Raw genomic sequence first — 16626 nt, 5'->3', positions numbered from 1 at the left:
CAACTGCACGCCTCAATAACTGACCCAGAGAAACTCACAAGTATGGAAAGCACACTTCTGAAATTCAAGACTGACCTGGAGTAGGACATCAGAGCGAGGAAGATAAAGGAGTTCGATCGACACTCCAATGACTATAAACAGAACGAGGTGTAGCTGGGGAGGGAATCCCCGGCAAGGCCGTAGACAAACGAGCAGTGGCGTCAGAGACAACCAACGACAGGCTACCCCACCTCCTCACTCGAGTGCATCTTCTCTTGATGCAGATCTGGATTACAGCTATGATTCCTTTGGTAGTGGATATTTTTTAGGATAGAAGCGAGGGGGAAGAGAACCCTCAATGGCCCAAATCAAATCATCAAATTTGATTTGTCGCGTACACATGGTTAGCAGATGTTAATGCGAGTGTTGCGAAATGCTTGTGCTTCTAGTTCCGACAATGCAGTAATATCCAACGAGTAATCTAACCTAACAATTTCACAACAACTACCTTATACACACAAGTGTAAATGAATGTATAAGAATATGTACATTAAAAAAATATATATATGAATGAGTGATGGTATTGAACGGAATAGGTAAGATGCAGTAGATGGTATAGAGTACAGTATATACATATGAGATGAGTAATGTAGGATATGTAAACATATGAAGTGGCATTGTTTAAAGTGGCTAGTGATACATTTATTACATCAATTTTTCCATTATTAAAGTGGCTGGAGTTGAGTCCGTATGTTGACAGCAGCCACTCAATGTTAGTGATGGCTGTTTAACAGTCTGATGGCCTTGAGATAGAAGCTGTTTTTCAGTCTCTTGGTCCCTGCTTTGATGCACCTGTACTGACCTCGCCTTCTGGATGATAGCGGGGTGAACAGGCAGTGGCTCGGGTGGTTGTTGTCCTTGATGATCTTTTTGGCCTTCCTGTGACATCGGGTGGTGTAGGTGTCCTGGAGGGCAGGTAGTTTGCCCCCGGTGATGCGTTGTGCAGACCTCACTACCCTCTGGAGAGCCTTACGGTTATGGGCGGAGCAGTTGCTGTACCAGGCGGTGATACAGCCCGACAGGATGCTCTCGATTGTGCATCTGTAGAAGTTTGTCAGGGTTTTTGCGCCTTCACCACACTGTCTGTGTGGGTGGACTTTTCAGTTTGTGTGATGTTTACGCCAAGGAACCTTTCACCTCTACTGCTGTCCCCTCGATGTGGATAGGGGGATTCTCCCTCTGCTGTTTCCTGAAGTCCACGATCATCTCCTTTGTTTTGTTGACGTTGAGTGAGAGGTTGATTTCCTGACACCACACTCCGAGTGCCTTCACCTCCTCCCTGTAGGCTGCCCCGTCATTGTTGGTAATCAACTACTGTTGTGTCGTCTACAAACTGATTGAGTTGGAGGCGTGCATGGCCACTCAGTCGTGGGTGAACAGGGAGTACAGGAGGGGGCTGAGCACGCACCCTTGTGGGGCCCCAGTGTTGAGGGTCAGCAAAGTGGAGATGTTGTTTCCTACATTCACTACTTGGGGGGTGCCCTTCAAATGATGATGAGCTTGGAGGGCACTATGGTGTTGAATGCTGAGCTGTAGTCAATGAACAGCATTCTTACATAGGTATTGTCCAGATGTGATAGGGCAGTGTGATGGCGTTTGCATCGTATGTGGACCTGTTGGGGCTGACCGGAACATATCCCAGTACGCATGATCAAAACAATCCTGAAGCGTGGATTCCGATTGGCCACACCAGCGTTGAATGGTTCTAGTCACTGGTACATCCTGTTTGAGTTTCTGCCTAATAAGACGGTAGGAGCAAGATGGCGTTGTGGTGGGATTTGCCGAAGGGAGTGCGGGGGAGGGCTTTGTATGCATCGCGGAAGTTAGAGTAGCAGTGATTGAGCGTATTACCCCCGCGAGTACTGCAATTAATATGCTGATAGATTTTAGGTAGCCTTGTTCTTAAATTTGCTTTGTTAAAATCCCCAGCTCCAATAAATGCAGCCTCCGGATGTATGATTTCCAGTTTGCACATAGTCCAGTGAAATTCTTTGAGGGCCGTAATGGTGTCTGCTTGAGGGGGAATGTTCACGGCTATGACGATAACTGACGAGAATTGTCTTATGACCGGAATTTGATTGTAAGGAATTCTAGGACGGGTGAGCAGAAGGATTTGAGTTCCTGTATGTTGTTATGATTACACCATGAGTCGTTAATCATGAAGCATACACCCCCGTCCTTCCTCTTCCCAGAGGTGTTTATGGAGAAGCCTGGTGGCTGAACGGATTCCAACAACATATCCCGCGAGAGAGACATGTTTCTATGAAACAGAGAATGTTACAATCTCTGATGTCTCTCTGGAAGGCAACCCTTGCTCGAATTTCATCTACCTTGTTGTCAAGAGACTGGACAGTGGCGCGTAGTATACTCGGGAGCAGTGGGCGATGTGCACATCTACGCAGCCTGACCAGGAGGCCGCACCGTCTGCCCCTCCTGCTGCGTCGTTGTTTTGGGTCAGCTTCTGGGATTAGATCCATTGTCCTGGGTGGTGGGCCAAACAGAGGACCCGCTTCGGGAAAGTTGTATTCCTGGTCGTAATGTTGGTAAATTGACGTCGCTCTTATATCCAATGGTTCTTCCTGGCTGTATGTAATAAGACTTAAGATTTCCTGGTGTAACAATGTAAGAAATAATACATTAAAAAAACTAAATACTGCATAGTTTCCTAAGGACTCGAAACAAGGCAACCATCTCTGTCGGCGCCATTTTCCACTTGAGGTATGAGGTACTGTTGGTATGAGGTACTTTTCTCCATATGCTTCTGTTTTTCAACACCAAACCCACTACTGGTGTGTCTGGCCAAAGAGCTCTATTTTCATGTCATCTGACCATAGCACCGGTTCCAATCCAAGTGCCAATGCCGTGGATCTTCCAGCAAGGCAATAACACCAAGCACACATGAAAATCCACAAAGAAATGGTTAATTGACCACAAAATCAACATTTTGCAATGGCCATCTGTCTCCGGACTTGAACCCCATTGAAAACCTGTGGTTTAAATTGAAAAGGGCAATCCATAAGCGCAGACGAAGCATATCAAGGATCTAGAAAGACCATTCCTTTATACAGAATCTAAGATCCCTCCCAATGTGTTCTCCAATCTCCATAAAACATTTTAGAAAAAGGCCTCCGTGTCATTAAACATTGTATTGTTGAGAGGGATGAAGCAAAAGGAATGGTAAATAAGTCTGGCTACATAACCAATTAGCAAACGTACTGCAAATAGACTAAACTGAATAAAAATAAGAAGAAACTACACTATGAAAAAGGTAAATGGCAAAAAAAAGGTACATTTTGAATTCCGTAAAGTGAGTGTGGAAGAAGTTACTTTTTTTTGTCTATCAACAATGACAAGCCACCGGTGTCTGACAACTTTGATGGAAAATGACTGAGGATAATAGCAGACGATATTGCCACTCCTATGTGCCATCTCTTCAATCTAAGCCTGCTAGGAAGTGTGTGTCCTCAGGCCTGGAAGGAAACTCAAATAGCCAACCAATCGGCCTGTTACCAACCCTTTTGGAAAAAATAGTTTGTTTTATTTGACCAGATACAATGTTATTTTACAATAAACAAATTGACAACAGACTTTCAGCACGCTAATAGGGAAGGACATTCAACAAGCACAGGACTTGGGGCGGCAGGGTAGCCTAGTTAGTGGTTAGAGCGTTGGACTAGTAACCGGAAGGTTGCAAGTTCAAATCCCCGAGCTGACAAGGTACAAATCTGTCGTTCTGCCCCTGAACAGCTAGTTAACCCACTGTTCCTAGGCCGTCATTGAAAATAAGAATTTGTTCTTAACTGACTTGCCTAGTTAAATAAAGGTAAAAAAATGACTGATGCATAGAGAAATTGAAATTGATAATAAAAAGATTGTGGGAGCTGTTTTGTTGGACTTCAGTGCAGCTTTTGACATAGTCTGCTGATGGGAAAAACGTATGTGTTCTGGCTTTACACCCCCTGCTATATTGTGGATAAGGAGTTAACAGTCTAACAAAACACAGAGGGTGTTATTTAATGGAAGCCTCTCCAACATAATCCAGGTAGAATCAGGAATTCCCCAGGGCAGCTGTCTCGGCCCTTTGAAAAAAGTAATCTTTACCAATGACATGCCACTGGCCTTGAGTAAAGCCAGTGTGGCTATGTATGCATATGACTCCACTATAATGGCGCCGGAGGGGATGGCTGCTGTTTTACATGCACCTAACCAACTCTGCTATCTACCAAGAGAGTTCTCATCTATATTATTTGTAGCTGTTTATTTACTACCAATTCTGGCACTAAGACCACACTCAACAAGCTTTACAAGCAAACAAGAAAATGCTTATCCAGAAGCTGCGCTCCTAGTGGCCGGGGACTTCAATGCAGACAAACTTAAATCCGTTGTACCTAATTTCTACCAGCATGTCACATGTGAAACCAGAGGGGAAAAAAACAGAAATCCTAGACCCATGGGTCCCCAGATCCTCAAAATTCTACAGCTGCACAATCGAGAGCATCCTGGCCGGTTGCATCACCGCCTGGTTTGGCAACTGCTTGGCATCTGACCGTAAGGCGCTACAGAGGGTTGTGAGTACTGCCCAGTACATCACTGGGACCAAGTGCCTTTACGCAAGTGTCTAAACTGACATTTTCAACCTCTCCCTGTCCGAGTCTGTAATACCAACATGTTTTAAGCAGACCACCATAGTGCCGGTGCCCAAGAACACTAAGGTAACCTGCCTAAATGACTACCAACCCGTAGCACTTATGTCTGTAGCCATGAAGTACTTTGAAAGGCTGGTCATGGCTCACATCAACACCTATTATCCCAGAAACCCTAGAACCTGGGACTAAACACCTCCCTCTGCAACTGGATCCTGGACTTCCTGACGGGCTACCCCCAGGTGGTAAGGGTAGGTAACTACACATCCGCCTCGCTGATCCTCAACACAGGGGCCCCTCATGGGTGTGTGCTCAGTTCACTCATGACTGCACGGCCAGGCACGACGCCAACACCATCATTAAGTTTGCCGATGACACAACAGTGGTAAGCCTGATCACCGACAACGACGAGACAGCCTATAGGGAGGAGGTCAGAGACCTGGCCATGTGGTGCCAGGACAACAAACTCTCCCTCAATGTGATGAAGGCAAAGAAGATGATTGTGGACTACAGGAAAAAGAGGACAGAGCACACCCCCATTCTCATCAACGGGGCTGCAGTGAGCAGGTTGAGAGCTTCAAGTTCCTTGGTGTCCACATCACCAACAAACTAACATGGTCCAAGCACACCAAGACAGTCGTGAAGAGGGCACGACAAAACCTATTCCCCCTCAGGAGACTGAAAAGATTTGGCATGGGTCCTCAGATCCTCAAAATGTTTTACAGCTGCACCATCGAGAGTTGCATCACTGCCTGGTATGGCAACTGCTCAGCCTCCGACTTCCAGGCACTACAGAGGGTAGTGCAATCGGCCCAGTACATCACTGTGGCCTTGCTTCCTGCCATCCAGGACCTCTATACCAGGCGGTGTCAGAGGATAACGTGCCATAGAATTATGTGGCACCATGCAAGCTGTGCTGCAGTACGTTGCAAATTTTAAAGGACAAACCACTTTTGACTACTGTCCAGTTGTGTGGTCAGGTGCCACAAAGAGGGACCTCTGAAAATTACAATTGTCTCAGAACAAAGCAGCACAACTGCCCCTTAAATGTAAATGGGGAGCTAACATTAATAATATGCATGTAAGTCTCTCATGGCTCAAAGTATAGGAGATTGACTTCATTAGTACTTGTTTTTGTAAGAAGTGTTGACATGCTGAATGCATCGAAATGTCTGTTTTTAAACTACTAGAATACAGCGTGGATACCCATGCATACAACACAAGACATGCCACCAAAGGTCTCTTCAGAATCCCCAAGTCAACATAAGACTATAGGAGGTGCACAGTACTACATAGAGCCATCAGCTAACTGATATAAAAATACACCTTATGGAACACCGGGGACTGTGAAGAGACGCACATATACATGATAAGACGCGCACTCTACAAACACGTACAGATGGATGTTGTATTGTAAATATGTGATAGTAGAGTAGTGGCCTAAGGGAACACACTAAATGTATTGGGTAAAGTGTTATGAAATGTAATGTCATGTAATATTTTAAACTGTATATACCTTTCTTAATGTTGCTGGATGGCAGGAAGAGTAGCTACTGCCAAGGCAGCAACTAATGGGGATCCTTAACAAATACAAAGTGTAAGGTGCTTGAGTACTGAAAAGAGGGTTTCCAATAATTCTTTATTACTTGTTAAACAAAATCTCTCTCTGAGCAATTGTGTTAGTATAAAATAATATCATTTTCAATATTTCTGGCGCATGCAACATAGCTCAGTATTTGTATTATTTATTTCAGACAGTCTGTTTTGCTAATTTTGTATCAAGTGTGCCAATAATTATGGACCTGACTGTATATAGCTGCCCGAGCTGTGGCTCAGCCAGCACCCTCACTTCTCACCTCTGGCAATCCACAGGCTGTACAATGGGAACACTATTGGACAGCAGTTTGGTCCCAAGTGTAATTGTGGCGATCGTATTGGCTGTGGGATCTACCTAGAGGCATTCGAGGACAGACAAACGACGGTCTTCTTCACCAAAAATGGAAAAGAAGTAAGCTAAGATTTTAGTCTCTTTCACACACGTATGCCTACTACATACAACCAAGCTCTTGCTGTCATTTGAAAAAGATTACTGCACCTCCCTCTGGTATTCATATGTTCTATGATATGAATGGATATGCATGGTTATGTTTTGACAGAACTGCATGGTTATGTTTTGACAGAACTGCATGGTTATGTTTTGACAGAACTGCATGGTTATGTTTTGACAGAACTGCATGGCTATGTTTTGACAGAACTGCATGGTTATGTTTTGACAGAACTGCATGGTTATGTTTTGACAGAACTGCATGGTTATGTTTTGACAGAACTGCATGGCTATGTTTTGACAGAACTGCATAGTTGTATACTAATATGTCATATGGGTGACAGAGATTGAGTCTGGACCAGTCCAGGACCATTGAGTACTAGACCCAGACTAAGACCAGACCCTTGACCCTGACTACATGTACAGTATGTGTTCTCGAGAGTAAGACTACAAAATTGAGACTCCATCTCTGATATGTAACAATGAATGCAGATTGCGCCACATATCAGAGATGGAGTCTCAATTTTGTAGTCTTACTCTCGAGACCACATACTGTACATGTAGTCAGGGTCAAGGGTCTGGTCTTAGTCAATGGTCCTGGACTGGTCCAGACTCAATCTCTGTCACCCATATGACATATTAGTAACATTGTGTTTGCGTTTAGGTGGGCATGGTGGTGGTCCCAGCGTCTCCAGAGGCACTCTACCCGGCCGTGGGGATGCACTCCCTGGGGGAGGAGGTGCAGCTGGACCTGCAAGTGGAGTGGGGGATGGAGAAGGAAGACGGACTGATGATAGTGGACAGCCACGAGGACGAGTGGGGGCGTCTCCATGACGTCAGATTCACTGGCTCAGTAAGGTCCTGGCTTTGCCTGTTGTCTTTTAGGCTACTTCATACATAATTAATGTTATTCACATAGTCTTCTTCAAGTGAAGAATATGAATATGAATAACATCCTTTGTATGAAGAGAGAGGGTATGGTTAAGTTCCAATGTCCATACTAGCATACCACTTAGAATGCATGCCCAATATATTGCTTCATTCAAGTAGTATGCCAGTGTGGATATCGGAAATAGTCTTTATATGTTTGTATCTGTGTTTCAGTCTGTGTGTGTTTGAATGTTGGTGTCTGTTGGTAACTGCTGAGTGGATACCTGCCTGTGTTTGGCAATGGCATGCTTGCTGAAGGCAGCAGTTACTCTTGCTCTGTGAAAACAGCCTTCATACTTTAGCTACACCTGGGATTATCTCTACACACCTATAGATTACCAAAGTCTGTTTAAGGTGGAAAACTGAAGGGGAGGCCTGGAATGCTTGCTGCTTCAGAAGGAATTTTGATATGAGAGCATGGAGTCTTCCTTTGTTGACTGAACCCCCTACCATGTACTTCAGATCCAAGAAAAATGTCATGGGTTGTCAAGGTGTGACCTAATCATTCACATTGTTTCATAATAGTTTTCTTATTGATATCACTAATCAGTGATTCATGGTGTTTAGTGTTGTTAACCTGTGAAGGCAGGTAGCCTAGTGGTTAGAGTGTTGGGCCAGTAACTGAAGGTTGTTAGATCGAATCCCCGAGCTGACAAGGTAAAAATCTGTCGTTCTGCCCCTGAACAAGGAATTTGTTCTTAACTGACTTCCCTAGTTAAATAAAGGTTAAATAAAACAATATAAATAAATAAACCTTTCATTTTGGTTGCCTGGCAACAGCAGGGCTAGACGTTTTGCAGTTAGGTTTCTAAACCCAGTGGCCCAACATCGCGAGACTTCCTGGAATGCTTGCGATGCAGATTTGGCAGACCAGCCACAACCTAGATTCGCCCCAATGTCTTAAGTAGCTGTACATGTTATTACGCCAACATCTTGATCGTGACAAACTGACACGTTTTCATTTTCATCAAAAACAACGTTATATCGAAGGAGCGCCTTTGATTTGACGACCTGCACATGCCCAGTTCGGCGCGAGACGACCGTTAGACTCGGTGACGCGTTTCTGTGCATGAGCTTAGCTAGCCAACGTCGCCATCACATCGCCTACAAGCGTGATCGGGGATTTCTATTGGAGCAATTACTACATACACTATGTGGACATCCCTTTAAATTAGTGAATTAGGCTATTTCAGCCACCCCCGTTGCTGACTGGTATAAAATCGAGCACACAGCCATGCAATCTCCATAGACAAACATTGTCAGTAGAATGGCCCGTACTGAAGAGCTCAGTGACTTTCAACGTGGCACCGTCCAACAAGTCAGTTTGTCATATTTCTGCCATGGTAGAGCTGCCCCGGTCAACTGTAAGTGCTGTTATTGTGAAGTGGAAACAACTAGGAGCAACAACGGCTCAGACGCGAAGTGGTAGGCCACATGAGCTCACAGAACGGGATTTTGGAATGAGATGTTCAACGAGCATGTAGTGTATCGTCATACGAAACCATATTTGGTTAGGTTGACAGTTAGAGATTTAAGTTTTTTTTAAGCAGTGTAAAACCACAGCATTTCCTCATTAGAACTTTGTCATATCATTGGGATGATTCTTTTGGGATGGTTACTTTTTTTTGTTGAGAAAAAGCAGAGTGCCTGCCCGTAGGTATTTTCCCTTAGCTCATGTAAAGTGATAGGTCACTACAAAATCAGCGTGGACTCCACATTTTAATATTTGAAAATGTCTGAAAATTAACATTAAGTTCAGTGACCAAAATAAGTATGTAAAAAAAGTCCTTTAAAAGAATGTGGTTAAGAAAATCACTTGTTTAAGGTAACCCACTCTAATTTGGTGAAACGTATAAATGGAACACTAGTCACTATAATAATGTTTACATACAGTGCCTTGCGAAAGTATTCGGCCCCCTTGAACTTTGCGACCTTTTGCCACATTTCAGGCTTAGAGACATATAGAGACATACCCCAAGCGACTTACAGCTGTAATGGCAGCAAAAGGTGTCGCTACAAAGTATTAACTTAAGGGGGCTGAATAATTTTGCACGCCCAATTTTTCAGTTTTTGATTTGTTAAAAAAGTTTGAAATATCCAATAAATGTCGTTCCACTTCATGATTGTGTCCCACTTGTTGTTGATTCTTCACAAAAAAATACAGTTTTATATCTTTATGTTTGAAGCCTGAAATGTGGCAAAAGGTCGCAAAGTTCAAGGGGGCCGAATACTTTCGCAAGGCACTGTATCTTGCATTACTCATCTCATATGTATATACTCTATTCTATACTATCTATTGCATCTTACCCTATGCGTTCTGACATTGCTCATCCATATATTTAAATATTTTTATTCCATTAATTTACTTAGATTTGTGTGTATTAGGTATTTGTTGTGGAATTGTTTGATATTGTTGCACTGTCAGAACTAGAAGCACAAGCATTTCGTTACACTCGCAGTAACATCTGCTAACCATGTGTATGTGACCAATACATTTTTTTAGATTTTTTTGACGTATTTCAGTTGGTTGGTTTCTTCATATTAGCTTTCCCTAGCCTTTTCTCTCTCTCGTTCACTCTCGCTCCCTTACTCTTTTCCTGCTGTGTCGGACGTTTCTCCTGGAACAGTACATCTGAGACCCATTGTAGGACAGGTGGTGCCCAGCTCTGTTTGTGTGTCTTTAGATGGGTGTTGAAATGCACAGACACACTTAAAGAAGTGTAGTGGTGTAGCGGCCAATAGAGCAGGGCATGCAAGGATACAGTACAGTAAGTACAGGGGGGGCAATTGGCCATTCCCTGCAGATTCAGTGTGTTGGTACAACGCAGGGCTAGAAAAGCTGCCCTCGCTCTACACAAGATATTAATAGACTAAAGATCTGGAGATTAACTTTTGACAAACAATAGGGATTTGCTGTTGTTTTTATTGCTACGATTCACACTGAGTGAGAATGATGGTAAAATAAATGGGGCAGGAAATGTAGACTATGAGACAGACATGGCAGGAGTCACATAGCAAGGACAGACACTCCTGTATCAGTTGGAGAATGTAGCCAGCCTCTGTACAGTACTTGAGTGCATAGGAGGGTATGAATGAAGTAGATGCATGACTGTATCAGAAATACTGTAAAAGCGCCAATGATTAATGGCGTGAATATCAATTGTGGTTGGATGTTGTTGGTATAAGAAGGAAGGGATGCCATGGGGGCAGGATATTGACTTTGCTTGGGGTAATTTTCCATGTCTCACTCAGACACACCAATTGTTAGGCTACCTCTCTCAGCAGCTGTGTGTCTTTCCCTTTTCTGTCTGTTTGATTGTCTGTCTGTCTCCCACTGTGTCCATCTCCCTGTCTGACTGTCTGTCTCTCCCTCTGTCCCGCTCTCTTTTTCCTGTCTTGGTCTCTCACCCTGTCTCTCTTTCTGTCGTTCTGATGTAGATTTATGATGGGGGGGTTGTCTGTCTGGCTGTATCCGTCATGAGGCAGGCTGTTGGGCTGGTGTCTGACTCAGTGGGGAGACACACCATACCTGCGTTAGCATGGGGGGGTAGAAGAGTTGTGCAGGGTTAGGGAGTGCAGCTGAATGGCCCTGGGGCAGGCAAGGTAAACCTGCATACCTCCTTCACTTTTTAATTACAACCCCATACCGCGTCACCACAACAGGGTAGCCTAGTGGTTAGAGCGTTGGACTAGTAACCGGAATCTGCCGTTCTGCCCCTGAACAGGCAGTTAACCCACTGTTCCTAGGCCGTCATTGAAAATAAGAATTTGTTCTTAACTGACTTGCCTAGTTAAATAAAGATAAAATATATATATAAATAAATAAAAAACTGCCAAAAAACACTGTCTGTCCATTCAACTGCTGTCCGAAACCTTGTGTCCACTCCACATTGACCCTGGCAAGTGGCAATCCCAGCCACACCACTCACACGCTTCCCAAATGTGGAGACAGCAGCCCATTACTTTTTTTGGTAGGCTAAATCCAAAGCCAGGAAAGGAAAATAGATTCTGGCATCTGATCTTAAAGCAGGATGTCGTGTCCTGATGTCACACCTCGTGAAATATAGTGGAGAACATGATTAGATTATTCTGAAAATATTCTAGCCATATTTATGCCAGGGTGGGAACTCCTCATGCGGGATATGTGGAAAGTCTGTGTGTCTGTCTGCAGTGCTTGCCTGTGTGAATGTGGATCTGTGGCTGGATGGATAACTATTGTGCATCAAGCCTATGTGTATTGTGTGTGTACGTGTTGGTTCCAGCCTAGCATAGTCCTGGCATTAGGACTAAAACCTGCCTGGAGCGTTTTAAAACAATTATTGTATTAAGAGGTGGTGACATACCCAAGGAATGAAGGTGTTGACACAAAACTGCATGGCTATGTTTTGACAGAACTGCATGGCTATGTTTTGACAGAACTGCATGGCTATGTTTTGACAGAACTGCATGGTTATGTTTTGACAGAACTGCATGGTTATGTTTTGACAGAACTGCATGGTTATGTTTTGACAGAACTGCATGGTTATGTTTTGACAGAACTGCATGGTTATGTTTTGACAGAACTGCATGGTTATGTTTTGACAGAACTGCATGGTTATGTTTTGACAGAACTGTATGGTTATGTTTTGACAGAACTGCATGGCTATGTTGACAGAACTGCATAGTTGTATTTTGCTCAGATGATGAAACCGTCTCCCACATAACATTGCTGCTGTGTGGCATCCTGCAAAGGTTGGCTAGATGGTGGCTAGACATGATTGTGGGCACAGCCCTGACTTGCCCATGGTGTAGGAAGGATAACCATTGGGCTGAGGATTACCATCTCTGTTTTAGTTCTACACACAATACCCCATAATGACAAAGTAAAAAAGTGATGTTTTTGTAAATGTATTAGGGGAATTAATATTTATGTAAATTAGATATTTATGTACTTCATTTCTAAGTCAATACTTTGTAGAAGTATCTTACAGCTATGAGCCTTTCTGGCTAAGTGTTCATTTATGCTTGATCCGAAAATGTGGTCTGAGGCTCCGTATGGAGGGTGTGCTGCAATTGCGGAGCCTCCGGAGGCATGCAGAGGCCAAATTTCAGCTCGGTACTGCATCGCCGTAAGCCTCCCAAATTTTGTAACAATGCGGAGGGCTCCGTATAGCCCCACATTGGCATGATTGGTTGACAACTTCCTTCATAACAGCTCTGCACTGTTCCCGGAAGCACAATAAGAATGACTGACCTGACTTCACCGTAAATGCTGCACGGCCAATGCAGACGTCGAATTGACCATGCAGCACCTTTAAGTCTTAGAGCTATCAGAGTGGGAAATTAACTTTTTGGTCCACATGCCAAACAACATAGCACGTGAACAAAACGATGTAACTTGCCAAGAAACATGAGGACAAAGTCACACTTTAGTAGCCTTGTCAATTTGACCAAACGCTACATATTGGCTTTGGATTTTTTTTTTTTACGGTTCCCAAATGCTCTGTGTGACCACCTGCCAACGTGGCTAGAGAAATATACATTCTTACCCGCCAATGACTAAATGTACCCGCATTTGGCGGGTGTTAATTTCCAACCCTGCTGACAACCATTTTCAAGTCTTGCCATAGATTATACTGCCACCACTATACTGAGTACCACTCTCCATATTTTTAAGCAATGTTCTATTGGATTTGCCACAAACATAACACTTTGTATTCAGGATAAATAGTTTATCCACATTTTTTGCAGTATTACTTGAGTGCCTTATTGCAAACAGGATGCATATTTTGGAATATTTGTATACTGTACAGGCTTTCTTCTTTTTAATCCATCAATAAGGTTAGTATTGTGGAGTAACTACAATGTTGTTAATCTGTCCTCAGTTTTCTCTTATCACAGCCATTAAACTCTTGTTTTAAAGTCACCATTGGCCTCATGGTGATATCCCTGAGCGATTTCCTTCCTCTTCTGCAACTGTGTTAGGATGGATGCCTGTATCTTTGTAGTGACTGAGTGTATTGATACACTATCCAAAGTGTAATTAATAACTTCACCATGCTGAAAGGGATATTCAATGTCTGCCAATAGGTGCCTTTCTTTTCGAGGCATTGGAAAACCTCCCTGGCTTTGTGGTTGAATCTGTGTTTGATATTCACTGCTCGACTGAGGGACCTTACCATTATCTGTATGTGTGGGGTACAGAGATGATGTCGTCATTCAAAAATCATGTTAAACACTATTATTGCACAGAGTGAGTCCATGCAACTTATTATGTGACTTGTTAAGCACATGTTTATTCCGGAACTTATTTAGGCTTGCCATAACAAAGGGGTTGAATTCTTATTAACCCAAGACATTTCAGATTTTAATTTTTAATTAATATGTTAAAAAATATGAAAAACAACTCCACTTTGACATTGAGGTGTTATGTGATGACAAAATCTAAATTGAATCCATTTAAAATTCCGGCAGTAACACAACAAAATGTGGAATAAGTCGAGGGGTTTGAATACTTTCTGAAGGCACTGTAGGAAAAATAGGTCAAATGACCTATCTTATAGGTAAAATTCACAGAGGCCAGCAGGTTCATAGTGACTGTTTATTAGGATCCCCATTAGCTTTTGCAGAAGCAGCAGCAACTCTTCCTGGGGTCCACGAAAAACACAAAACATGACAAGTGCAGGGTTAGGGAGTGCAGCTGAATGACCCTGGGGCAGGTAAGGAGAACCTGCATACCTCCTTTACTTTTAATTACAAAACCACTTTCCGTCCGTCCAACCGCTGTCCAAACTCTGTGTCCACTCCACATTGACCCTGACAAGGGGTAATCCCAACCACACCACTTACACAATGTGGAGACAGCACCCAATTACATTTTTGGTAGGCTAACTCCAAAGCCAGGAAAGGAAAAAATATATTCTGGCATCTGATCTTAAAGCGGAATGTCATGTCCTGATGTGTCACACCTCGTGAAATATAGTGGAGAACATGATTTAGATAATTCGGAAAATATTCTAGCCATGTTCATGCCAGGGTGGGAACTCCTCATACGGAATATGTGGAAAGTGTGTGTGTGTGTGTGTGTGTGTGTGTGTGCGCGCAGTGCTTGCCTGTGGGTATGTGGCTGGATGGATGCCTATTTTGCATCAAGCCTATGTGTTATATGTATTGCGTATATGTGTGTGTACGTGTTGGTTCCAGCGTAGCATAGTACTGGGGTCAGGGCTAAAACCTGCCTGGAGCGTTTTAAAACAATTATTGTATTAAGAGGTGGTGACATACCCAAGGAATGAAGAAGGTGTCGACACAGAACTGCATGGTTATGTTTTGCTCAGATGATGAAACAGTCTCCCACATAACATTGCTGCTGTGTGGCATCCAGAAAAGGTAGGCTAGATGGTTGCTAGAAATGGTTATGGACACGGCCTTGACTTGCCCATGGTGTAGGAAGGATACCCATTGGGCTGAGGTTTACCATCTCTGGGTAACCAGTTGAGGTTAGCACAGGATGAGGTTAGCGGTTCTCCCTTATTTGACCTAATTTGCACTAACTGTATATAGACTTTTTTTCTACTGTATTACTGATTGTATGTTTTGTTCATTCCATGTATAACTCTGTGTTGTTGTATGTGTCGAACTGCTATGCTTTATCTTGGCCAGGTCGCAGTTGCAAATAAGAACTTGTTCTCAACTAGCTTACCTGGTTAAATAAAGGTTAAATATTTTTTTAAATTAAAAATGGTCAATTTGGAAGACCCATTTGCGACCAAGCTTTAATTTCCTGACTAATGTCTTGAGATGTTGCTTCGATAAAGCCACATCATTTTCCCTCCCGCAGCAAAGCACCCCCACAGCATGATGCTGCCACCCCCGTGCTTCGCGGTTGTGATGGTGTTCTTCGGCTTGCATCGGCTGGGAACGCTGCGCCTCACGGACCTGCTTCCCGATTCCACAGCTGAGTGCCGTTGCCATGAAGTGGGAAGGATGGGAAGGATGGTCTCGGGTTCCGGGGTAGTAATCGTGGGGCTATAGCAGTGGGACAGTGCATCCGGCTTGACACTCTTAGATCCCGGCTGGTATGAGAGGGAGAAGTTGAACCGTTTGAACAGCAGGGCCCATTTGGCTTACTCCAGGTACTTGTGGTCAGTCCACACGATGAACGGATGTTCTGCCCCCTCCAGCCAGCCACGATTCCCCCACGTCGTAGTTCCTTTCCGTGGCATTGAGGCGATGGGAGAAGGCGCAGGGATGTAGCTTGAGGTCAAGGGCAGAACGCTGGGACCAGACAGCCCCCACTCCGACATCTGAAGCATCGGCCTCCACCACGAACTGACAAGATGGGTCAGGATGAATCAGGATGGGAGCTGTGGTGAAGCGATGTTTGAGGTCCCGGGTCAGCAGCTGGAGACCGGGTGAACGGAACCTTGGGCGAGTTGTGTCCTGACAGTGAAGGGTTTTGAATTAATCGTCACCTTCAAAGCACTGTCCATTTGCTTGTGTTTGGCTTTAAAACAACATCCAGAACGACCATGTTTTCCACTCAGTTTCAACCCTTCTTCAATTGATTTATTACAGTGAGGTGAGATTGAAAGTCTTGAGACTGTTTTGATGATAAATGTTTGTTGTGATTTTAGATTGCATTTGCATTGATGTCAGTGTGGTTAGAGGGACAGTAGAGCCCTGAGTAGCAAGCCATGAGCAACCTGATGATCATTAGCGAGTTGGATACTGCCAACGCATGTCCAGAGTGCATAAGAGGAGATAACCGTGACTCAACAGTCACGTTTAATTTAACTGCGGTCATGACTACTGGTGTGGCAGTAATACGGTCACCGACTCAGCCCTACCTCCAACCCCACATCTGCCCTCAAAATGACCTTATTTGCTCTGGTAATGACTGGTTGTTCAATACAGACCGGAGTGATCTGTCAAGACGACGTGCTAAAAGACAGTATTTATGGGAACTCACATATTTATGAGAACATGGAA

The 16626-nt window shown here is 43.8% G+C and overlaps 1 protein-coding gene across 6 annotated transcripts in view; it reads left to right on the top strand.

Moving 5' to 3' along the window:
* Positions 1-16626, top strand: part of LOC110528215 (SPRY domain-containing protein 3) — a 61827-nt gene that overhangs the window by 22886 nt on the left and 22315 nt on the right. For all 6 annotated transcript variants that reach the window (XR_005052634.1, XR_005052635.1, XM_021610074.2 and 3 more), the window contains exons 5-6: positions 6555-6690; positions 7391-7579. Coding sequence is in view for 4 of the 6 variants with exons in the window: in XM_021610074.2 (XP_021465749.2) it covers positions 6555-6690; positions 7391-7579 (325 nt within the window). In the remaining 2 variants the exon portion in view is untranslated. The remainder of the gene's footprint in view (positions 1-6554; positions 6691-7390; positions 7580-16626) is intronic.

Source organism: Oncorhynchus mykiss, chromosome 7 (assembly GCF_013265735.2).
Source record: "Oncorhynchus mykiss isolate Arlee chromosome 7, USDA_OmykA_1.1, whole genome shotgun sequence".
Classification (NCBI taxonomy): domain Eukaryota; kingdom Metazoa; phylum Chordata; class Actinopteri; order Salmoniformes; family Salmonidae; genus Oncorhynchus; species Oncorhynchus mykiss.
This window is presented reverse-complemented; position numbering and strand designations above follow the sequence as displayed.